This window comes from Triticum dicoccoides, chromosome 1B (genome assembly GCF_002162155.2).
Source record: "Triticum dicoccoides isolate Atlit2015 ecotype Zavitan chromosome 1B, WEW_v2.0, whole genome shotgun sequence".
Classification (NCBI taxonomy): Eukaryota; Viridiplantae; Streptophyta; class Magnoliopsida; order Poales; family Poaceae; genus Triticum; species Triticum dicoccoides.
This window is the reverse complement of record NC_041381.1, coordinates 51196606-51207424: the sequence shown is the minus strand read 5'-3', so window position 1 is coordinate 51207424 and position 10819 is coordinate 51196606. Positions and strand designations below refer to the sequence as shown.

At 46.0% G+C, this 10819-nt stretch overlaps 1 protein-coding gene across 1 annotated transcript; it reads right to left on the bottom strand.

Annotated features, from left to right (window-relative positions):
* Positions 1-6437: 6437 nt before the first annotated feature.
* LOC119300969 (MADS-box transcription factor 23-like) lies at positions 6438-10533 on the bottom strand. The gene is made up of 8 exons (XM_037577874.1): positions 10346-10533; positions 8637-8712; positions 7493-7554; positions 7217-7316; positions 7110-7151; positions 6930-7013; positions 6646-6797; positions 6438-6533 (listed from the first exon to the last, which is right to left on the bottom strand). The coding sequence occupies exons 1-8, from the start codon at positions 10531-10533 to the stop codon at positions 6527-6529; spliced, it is 711 nt and encodes a 236-aa protein (XP_037433771.1). The 3' UTR covers positions 6438-6526.
* Between the last annotated feature and the right edge of the window lie 286 nt (positions 10534-10819).

Here is a 10819-nt window from a genome sequence, read left to right as displayed (position 1 = left end):
TAGCTCATTAATCAAAGATGGTTATGTTTCCTAACCATAGACATGTATTGTCATTTGATTAATGGGATCACATCATTAGGAGAATGATGTGATTGACATGACCTATTCCGTTAGCCTAGCACTTGATCGTTTAGTATATTGCTATTGCTTTCTTCATGACTTATACATGTTCCTGTAACTATGAGAATTATGCAACTCCCGTTTACCGGAGGAACACTTTGGGCACTACCAAACGTCACAACGTAACTGGGTGATTATAAAGGAGTACTACAGTTGTCTTCGAAGGTACATGTTGAGTTGACGTATTTCGAGATTAGGTTTTGTCACTCCGATTGTCGGAGAGGTATCTCTGGGCCCTCTCGGTAATACACATCACTATAAGCCTTGCAAGCATTGTAACTAATGAGTTAGTTATGGGATGATGTATTACGGAACGAGTAAAGAGACTTGCCTGTAACGAGATTGAACTAGGTATTGAGATACCGACGATCGAATCTCGGGCAAGTAACATACCGATGACAAAGGGAACAAAGTATGTTGTTATGCGGTTTGACCGATAAAGATCTTCGTAGAATATGTAGGAGCCAATATGGTCATCCAGGTTCCGCTATTGGTTATTGACCAAGAATAGTTCTAGGTCATGTCTACATAGTTCTCGAACCCGTAGGGTCCGCACGCTTAAGGTTTCGATGACAGTTATATTATGAGTTTATGAGTTTTGATGTACCGAAGAAGTTCGGAGTCCCGGATGAGATCGGGGACATGACGAGGAGTCTCGAAATGGTCGAGACGTAAAGATCGATATATTGGACGACTATATTCGGAGTTCGGAAAGGTTCCGAGTGATTCGGGTATTTTTCGGAGTACCGGAGAGTTACGGGAATTCGCCAGGGAGTATATGGGCCTTATTGGGCCATACGGGAATTGAGGAGAGAGGCCGAAAGGAAGGAGCCGCACAGCCCCCCTCTGGTCCGAATTGGACAAGGGGTGCAGCCCCTCTTTCCTTCCTCCTCTCCCCCTCTTTCCCCCTTCTCCTACTCCAACAAGGAAGGAGGGAGTCCTACTCCCGGTGGGAGTAGGACTCCCCTTGGCGCGCCCCTTCTAGGCCGGCCGCCCCCTCCCCCCTTGCTCCTTTATATACGGGGGCAGGGGGGCACCTCTAGGCACAACAACAAGTTGATCTACGGATCGTTCCTTAGCCGTGTGTGGTGCCCCCCTCCACCATATTCCACCTCGGTCATATCATCGCGGAGTTTAGGCGAAGCCCTGCGCCGGTAGAGCATCATCATCGTCACCACGCCGTCGTGCTGACGGAACTCATCCCCGAAGCTTTGCTGGATCGGAGCCCGGGGATCGTCATCGAGCTGAACGTGTGCTGAACTCGGAGGTGCCGTACGTTCGGTACATGGATCGGTCGGATCGTGAAGACGTAAGACTACATCAACCGCGTTGTCATAACGCTTCCGCTTACGGTCTACGAGGGTACGTGAACAACACTCTCCCCTCTCGTTGCTATGTCATCACCATGATCTTGCGTGTACGTAGGAAATTTTTTAAATTACTGCGTTCCCCAACAAGAATTTGGTCAGAAGTTTGAGGTTTCTCTTGAACACAAGACCAAACTTAGCCTATTATGTTGGGACTATGAGTCGCTTCATGGAAGCATTCATTACGGAACATTGGACAGCTATGAGGCATATACTAGATATATCAAAGGGACGACAAACTTCGGTTGTCTCTATGCGGCAGAGGAGAAGAAGGAGATGGTGAAGCTTCTCGGCTACAATGATAGCAACACGACAGTAGTTGTTGACAACAGTAAAAATACCTTGGGTGTGGCATATTTCCTCGATGAAAGCATAGTAAGTTCGCTATCACAAGAACAGAAAATTATGACATCGATTTCAGATGAAGCGGAGTATATTGCTGTTGCCGCCGCGACATTTCAATGTGTGTGGCTAGGGATGTTACATGGCGATCTCATGAATCGAGATCCGGAACAACTGGTGCTTAACATTGACATCGGGTTTACAACTTTTCTGCGCGAGGATCCAGTGCGGCGTGAAAGGAGCAAGCACATTGATATAATGTATCACTATGAAAAGAACTGTGTGGAAGAAGGTAAGTTGAAGGCCAACCACGTTTGCACCGATGATCAACTAGTGAACATCCTAATCAAAGCTTTGAATCGAGAGAACTTCTTGGAGATGCGACGAATGATCTGTGTCCAAGCTGTGACATGACTACATCGTGTTTAGGGGATAATTGTTGGAATTAAACACGATTTGATTCCCCTATTAGCTGGTGTGTACATGGTACGAATGTCAGAGTAGAAAAAGAATTGCATGGTTTGGTGTTTGCCTTGTCTGCAAGATGATAGGATATCACACCATGAAATTCATATTCCATCCAAATTATCTAGAGTGGCAATATCTAACGACTAAGAAAATTTATGCATTCAGGAGGCAGAAACAGAGCGACTTGTCCCAGAAAGAACTCAAAGTTTTTCTGAGTGCGGCACAACATTGAAGCGGGAACCCGAAGCTGGAAAGGATCGTCACTGAGTGAAGCTAGAACTTCCTATGCCCCAGCAATGCTAGGCTTCTATAAACATCAGTACCGGATAGGGCTCTACATATTTCAGTTTACCAGTACACATGGCACCAAACGAATTCCAGCTCAAGATTTTTCAAATAAAAACATGGCGATCAAGAATGCAGAAACTGGATCAAACATGCAGACCTAAATATAACAATTAGTGATACTTCAATTTTGGGCTATATCAAATTAACAGCTGCAGAGCCAAAGATCGAACCTGCCCAGGGGGCGACCTCCCATGCTCCCGCGCCTCTGACCTCGCGCTTACTTCCCCTCGCCGCCGCACCGGGTGCAACCGCCACTCCTCTCCCTCCCTTCCCCAGCCAAGATCCGCTTCCCCCACGGCACGGGCGTCAACTTTGCCGTCGTCGACCTTCACAAGCCCGCTAGCCCTCCCCTTCCTATCATCTCTCTCCTCTTGCGCCCCTTCTCCTCTGTACCTCTTCCAGCCACCGGCGCCCATGGCCACCACCGCATCGGCTAATCACCCCCGCGCCCGGGGCAAGCGCTGCCGCCGGCGAGCTCTCCTGCGTGTCTCCCCTTCCTTTTCTTCCAACTTAATTTAAACCAGCCAAATTTAGGACCGCGGGTGCCCAACGAGCACAGGGGAGCTCGGTGGTGGCGTCGGGGCTGATCTCAAGGTGGTGCCACGGGTGGGCGGTGACAGAGCGGCAGAAGAGCGAGTGATGTGAGCGAGCGGGACGAGCGTCATCCTCATGCAGACGTGGGCTGGGATAGGCAGCGGTGGCGCTGCACGTCGAGCGGGGCGGCGCTCCGGTGGCGACGATGGCGGGGCCCGGTCGGATCCGGGCGGATCTGGCCGGGGTGGATCCATTTATGGCGGATTTGGCGTGGAGGCCGCCGGATCCGGCAAGATTGAGGGCCGGTGGCGCCATGGCCCTCCTGGAGGTCCATGTTCGGCGAGAAAGAGGGAGAGAGGTGAGAGTAGACTAAGAGGAAGGAGGAGAAGGGAAAGGGGTGAGGCGTTGGAGCGGCTGAAGGTCGCTGGCGGCGGGGCGTGGCGGAGGTGTGGGTCGCCGGCGACGCGGCTTGCGGGCGTGAGGGGAGCGAGGGCAGGAGGGAGCTGCGGGCGGCGCTGCGGTTCGGTTCGGGCCCGAGCGGGTTTACAGGGTTATTTTTGTAAAAGTAAAATGTTTTCTCAGGGTGCCACTAAAACAGGGACTGCGGGTTGATTTCCTATAAATCGAGGGGCTTTTTCGCAAAACAACCATGAAAGACGGCCAAAAGCGATCGCTGGTTTATTAGTAGATAAAGATATGTTTATATAAGTGCAGCGCTACCGCTTGTAATCAACCAACCGTGAAGCAATAAAGTATTCAACAGGAGCGTCACACCCCGTGGCCATCACCCAAGTTTCGTGTGCGTGCTTTGTGTTCATGCCATCCGGCCGCTGTGTACGTGCGTGTTCCTTTGGCGTGTCAATATCCACAGGTAGATATCTCAAAATAGATTTTCGTCCCGCGTTATAGATAAAGTAACATAAAAAAATATACGGTCGAATGATACCAATGATGAGGATGCCCTCTTACAAAGTAGATCAAGAACTACAAGAATAACCTAGAGCAAACTAACATCTCGTCAAGACCCGACCGAAGACTCTTGAGCTCCACGACAACGCCCCAAAAAAGGTGACAGCGCGAAGCGTCGCTGTTGCCGAGTCCAAGAAAACTGACAGAGGTTTTCAGCTGGAGCCCTGGCATAACGAGACCCACAACGACGACTCCAAGAAGCAAGCAACACCCACAAGCGCCGTCGATGCCAGCGCCAGATAGCGAGAAGCTTCGCTCGGACACTCGCCGGCCACCAGGGGAGTCCCGATCAACATCTCCATGAGGGCCCGCCCATCCACACCAGATCTGGACACTACCGGAGCCTCCCACCACTCCACCCCTTGCTGCCCACACAACCAAGAAGTAGAGTCACGACCACCACCACGGAGTCTACCGGAAAAGCGAACCGCGAGGCTCACCATCCGAGACCACGGCCCCGACATCCATGGCCCCGGACACCACCGGCGATCCACGTCATGACCCCCTGCCACATTTGTAGGAGTGAAAGGGACCACATTTCGTTCCTAGCCCAACATTTCGTTCCATAGTAGGAGGCGCCCACACCTGCCTCCCTTCTCGGTCCTGGTGGACCGCCTGTATGCAACTTACTGACCGCCGACGGCCGCCGTCGAGCACCTCGAACGACGCAAAGCCGATGATCACCGCAGCCGATCCGTCCGATGACATGGCAACACCCGAAGAGCCTAACTCGGACCGGCTCCATGAGCAAGTAGCAGACACAAAGTGCACAACACGAAGGAAACCAACGCAGACCTAGTCAACCCCTCGTACCTACATGCCAGACGCCGTCCACCAGCACGAAGCAGATCCATGCCGCACGCCGAAGACATCCACGGCCCGGATCGCACCGCCACCAAACACAACAGCCGCGGCACCCCATCGCTACCGGGTGAGCACGGGGAATGCCACCATTAACCGCCACCTGGACCATGCCCATCCACAGCTACCCGGAGCGGAAGCTCCGATCCGCCTCAAGCCCAGATCTAGCCCGCCCGAGAACGAACCCTAGGACCCAACCTTCCTCGGTCACGTGAGCACCTCATGCTTTGTAGGCTCAGACCTAGGAGAGGGGAGGATGCCACCACCGCCCGCACCCCACTGACAAATAGCAGCCACCACCGCTGGAGCCGCGAGGCCGCGCCGTTGACTGGTGCCACCACCAAGATCCTAACGAGCCTAAGCACGGCAACGACACCACTCCTGGGTCCACGCCACGAAGCGAACTAGGCCGGAGCAGCGCCCATAGCCATAGATCTAGCCGGGACCTGCAATCATGTCGTCTCGCCCAAGCCAGATGCGTCGCCTACACCACACCGCTGCCGAACCACCCCTAGCAACCGAGGCCACCAGAGAAGTCCATCCCACCCGCTGACAAACAGCCGGACAGAGGGCCGCCCACACCAAATCAGGCAGGCAGATCCACCACCGTCTCCCATAGCACACCCCACCGCCACAGCCTCACGCCCAACCCTCGCGCATCCTGGGGCAAGACACCATGCCATTCCAAGCAGCCTAGGCGCCGCCGCTCGCAACCCCACATGCCGCCGCTGGTCGATCAAATTCTAGAAGTTCACCGGCCATCGTGGAATGCCACCACCACCACGTAGCCACCGCATCTAGTCGCCTAGACGCACCACCAGCCCCCTGCATGGGTCGCCGCTGCCATGAGCCTTTTCATCTTTTTGGGATGTCTAGTCCTCTAAATATGTAATAATGGTCCATGAACCTTTGTCCATGGCAATCATGAAAAATTGACAACCTGTCTTTGTGGTGATTTTCTATAGTTCCTTCCAATGATAATGATGATCTCAATATCGTCCTAGGTTTTGCAAGCCAATGGAATCTAACAATTGAACTTTTGTTGATGAACAACTTTTTATTGGTTTGTGTTTGTACACTTGGTCATATTATAATTGTTAGCGGTGAAATTGGGAATTTTCTTAAGAAAAATGTACTCAAGCAAACTCAACCCGGTTTGCACATTGTACACCCGACACGGTGTGCTAGTTCCTTGAAAATAACAAGTGCGACCCACTGGTATACATGGATATGAATGCATGTTTATGGAGTCTAGGGATTCAATAATGATGTTCTCGTTCCTTTGCTAGCCACAAGTACTATCATATTTTGAGAACAAGAAAAAGAAAATTACCTGGAGCAAGTTGCAAATCTCACAATCAAATTTTATATGTACAATTCACGGGTAGACGTACTGGAAACAACAACTAGCATTTGATTGAGAATAGAATTGCCACATCAAAACTCTGGTCGATCATCTGACAGACCTTTCAGCTTTTAGTTGAAACTTCTGGCCTCGTCCATCAGTCCGCTGGTAGTCAAAGACTGTTTCATGCATTGAATAGGAGAGGTTGCCCTCTGTGTTAGCTCATATGTTTACTTTGTCTTAACAATTTAATAGGCAAAGACAAATTAAAGAACACAAATTTCACCATACCCCAGTGTTGGTGATTCTGGTTCCTCATCCTTTTCCGCATGATGTGGTTTGCTGAGTTCCAAACGAACTAGATTTGCACCATCTCGAGCAGCAATGCTGCACTGGCTAGAAGAACTTGTAATCGCCCCATTTGCTTCTGGCTGCCCATTTAGCTGAAAAATTGAATTGAATATGCATGACAACTTACAGACATGCAAGGTTTGTGTATTATATAAGGAGTACTCTTCTATACTCCCTTTATCTTATTTTAATTTTGCATGGGTGGTTCTCTTATACCTACGCACCTTGCTTTGCAAATATATATTCTCTTGATGAATGATATTTAGTTCCTTGTGCAGCTCAACATTTTCTTGGTGTACGAGGTTTCCCTGCAGTTAAAAAAGGTTAGGCTAATTGGAAATAAAATGGGCCGCCCTCTGTGATATGGTGGTAGTAGTGTTGCAATGGTGAAATCACAAATTGACCTTCTTATTGAACTCTTCAATTTCATCAATCGTAAGTTGGTCCTGGAAAGAACAATATGATTAGTGCCACTACAAAGATGTACGATCATGGTAACGTTAAGCATTACCTTTGCTAGTCGAATGTTATGTAGGCTCGTTTCTAGTTGCTTCTCTAAACCACTTAAGTCTTCCAAACCTAAGCCAGATAAATGTTGTCCCAACAATTGCCTGAAATGGTTTAGCAAATTAGCGCAAATGTGTAATTATTGTTTTTTGAGTATGAATATTACATCTATTAAGGATTTGAGTTTATGATATTTCAAATTATTGCACATGAAAAATCAGTATCCATTTCATTCTTAATTTGTTTTAGAACATCATTCATATAAATTTACTTAGCATACCTATTATTTTCTTGCAAGTTATGTAGTTGATGCCTCAAACGTTCTCCCTCTGCTTGCCAAAACTATAAATGAACAGTCACATACATATAGAAATACTCAATGTCCTGGAATAATGTATTTATACTATAGAATTTAAAATAAAACAACCGAACGGAGACAAACTATATTGTTGTGGGTTTTGATAAATTATAGGTGAAATAATGAAATAGCTATTCAATTGAATTGCAAAAGCAACATGAACCAATCTTTAAATATGCATATATGTTTCACTAATTGATCAAGTGAGTGCGTTAGATATCATTAACATATTATGGTCCTTTGTGTAAGATGTTGGAAATGTTATCTCCTTAGATATCATTGAACAAATGACGGTGGTCTGTAGAGCAACACATGATATGTTATTGGTTTTATGTATAATTTGTTTTACATCCCACTCTCACAAGAAAGCCTGTACCATTGCTTTGCTCAAGATCGGGCCCATATAGGTACTTCCCCACTCCACCCCCACCCCGACTAGCGCTTGGCTTAGAAGACGATCTTTTAGTAACAAGAGCACTGCCTCCCTTAACTCCGATGTGCCCTAACATCTACAATTTTCTAGTTTGAAAAATCAAAATTTGATTTTCCCGGTTAATTCATATTTGCAACCCATGAAGTTTGATTTCTAACAGTATTGTTAATTCCTTAGCTAATAGTGCACTTTGCGGTAAAAAATAATACTACGCATTATATGAGTGCACAAAAACAATAGATTTTTTTTGAATTATTGGTTATTTTGAAACAAAGTTATAACATAGTAGAGTGAAATTGGTCTAGCAACTTTGGGCAGCAGCACGTTACTACCAGCGCCCAGGACAACGTGCCGGCAATGGATAATCACATCAAGTAAAGACATCAAGAATAAGGTGGTTGAGGGCTCATTCTGGCATGAAACTTGATGTTAATCTCCATCTTTGTTGCCATATGAGAAGGTATATTTCTAAAGTTAGGGGGGCATAATTGGATAGCTATGCCACGCATGGTATCCGCATGGCATGAAGGTGGGGTAGTACAAGTATACGAAGGACAGACCCAATGAGCATTGAAGTAGACATAAACCGCATGACTAGCTATCTTATTGAGAAATACTGATCAAAAGTCATACCTTAGCTTGTGCGCTTGCACTCATGAATTGTTGACCCTCCTTAACCTGTTGGTATCTTTCAAGTAGTGATTTCATCCTGTAAACAAGAGATAACATATTATAATATTAAACAAAAGCAAAATCTCTTATCTTACAAATGAGAAAGATATAATTATGCACACTTTGTGAAGTTTTTGTTGAAGAGAGGTACACTTGTGCCAATGCATGCTGACATGATTTTACGGCCATAGTTTCCATGGTTATACAATGGATATGGGGTGCAGTTTTCAATGATTGTGTTGGCATAGTATGTGCATATATTATTTTTCTAAAATGAAAGGGTAACATTTTGATATTATCATATTTGTTGTTTTCATATTATCAACCTAAATATTATTAAACATATTTACATATTCGTATCTTACATTTCAATACAGAGAACCTACATGAGGGTGTTAAAAGTTGGAACAGACAATAGAAAAGGAAAGATGTGTGGACTAGTGCCTTGAGTTTATTTGTCTAATGATCCCTACATAAAAAGGTAGTCAAAAGTACTTGTTAATCTCTCGTAAAAAAGCACTTGTCAATATTATTTGGGGATAAAATGGAGGAAAGGTTGGAGGTTAAGAATTTGTGAGAGCATAAAATAACCACAGAAGTATTTCACAAATTCAGTAGTAGAAATAAGTTGGACAAAGAAAATAATGTGACTCATGTGAATAGTATGTAGATTTATAGAGTTGGAGCGGGAAATAGAAAATATCATTATGTGTTGTATTTTTTTATGTCCGGTTTAAAATATACTTCAAAGGAAGATAAGATGGTGTCGTTAATTATTTCTGTAGTGGCGCATGCACACTATGAAGTCGAAGTGCGTAAAATACAATGTTTTCTTCAATATGTGATGTTTTGGTTCCTCAACGAATGAGAACTTCTGAGTGCAAATAACACTGTGAAACCACAAGCTTAATTAACTCAGGTTACACATTTCAAGAAATACCACCAGACCTGCTTATATCTCATATAAGTGAGGCAAGCGAAATTCCAGCTCATCCTTTTACTATGGTGACATCTCTCGATCCTCAATATAGAGAAAGGAGACGAGTGGACTTCGCTATGCTCTGCGAAGTAGGAAAGTAAAATATCGCCAAAAAAACTAATTAGGAGCAGTAAGGTAGTAACAAAGTTGAGATTGAGAAAAATACTGATCAAGAATTCAAGATACAAAAAAAGCATCAAGTCTTTTAATTTCATATTCTGTCCTTGAAAACCAAGGTTCTTGGGTGGAATGAAGAAAAGGATTAAATTTGGCTCAAAACATTGGGTGATGGAGACCTAAATTAATATAGATTACTATTTAACTGTCGCTTGAGATGAGTTTGCAAAATCAGTCTATCTAGCATGTCTGTTCTCTTAAGGCAAAGTTGGCTCCCCGGTTCTAGATTTTTGGCTCAAATTACCAAGCATCCTCAGAAAAAGGAGAGAAATACAGTGGGTATTTGGATCTTGTATTTCTAGGAAGACACATCCAGCCTCATATAGGTCACACACTCGTCAGTAGCAAAGGTTCGAAATTAACTAAGAGGCAATATATAGATCAATAGAACATATGAACTAAAACAAACACACATCTAGCTGATTAGCCCATAAAGTATTGAAAGTTTGTATAGACATGTAGATAGATAGATAGAGAGACAGACAGAAAGACTGATCTATAAACAGCAGGGTACCCGGAGTTGGAGTTGGAGTAGTCGTAGAGGCGTCCTGTGTTGGAGAAGAGGAGCACCCCTACCTGCGCATCACAGAGCACGCCCAGCTCCCTGGCTTTCTTGAACAGCCCACCCTTCCTCTTGGAGAAGGTCACCTGCCGGCTTGTGGTGTTTTCGATCTTCTCGATCACCGTCTTTCCCCGGACCATGACGTACGACCGGAGATTCAGATGGCAGAGAGCAACCGTGGCCGGCTAACTGGAGATATTTACTAGCGGAGAGATGAGGAGTTGGTCACCTGGGTTTCGTTTGGAAAGAAGCACGGCTATACTATGCTAGTACTTGTACCCCACTCCGCCTCAGGTCTCGTCATCCCAGCGAATCGTGAAATGACACGTCGGATCATGCACGGACCAAGGGCCATAGATGGTGCATGTGATCCTGGAATATTGTACGAAGCCTACCCTTTCTTGGCTCAATTTCCTGAGAAAGGCT

Excerpts from the sequence above, each read along its gene's own strand:
- LOC119300969 (XM_037577874.1), bottom strand. The coding sequence starts at position 10,533 with ATGGTCCGGGGAAAGACGGTGATCGAGAAGATCGAAAACACCACAAGC. Across the intron at positions 7,555-8,636 it reads GTGCAAGCGCACAAGCTAAG|TTTTGGCAAGCAGAGGGAGA; the intron begins GTATGACTTTTG and ends GTTCATTTATAG. Across the intron at positions 6,798-6,929 it reads ATATATATTTGCAAAGCAAG|CTAAATGGGCAGCCAGAAGC; the intron begins GTGCGTAGGTAT and ends TCAATTTTTCAG.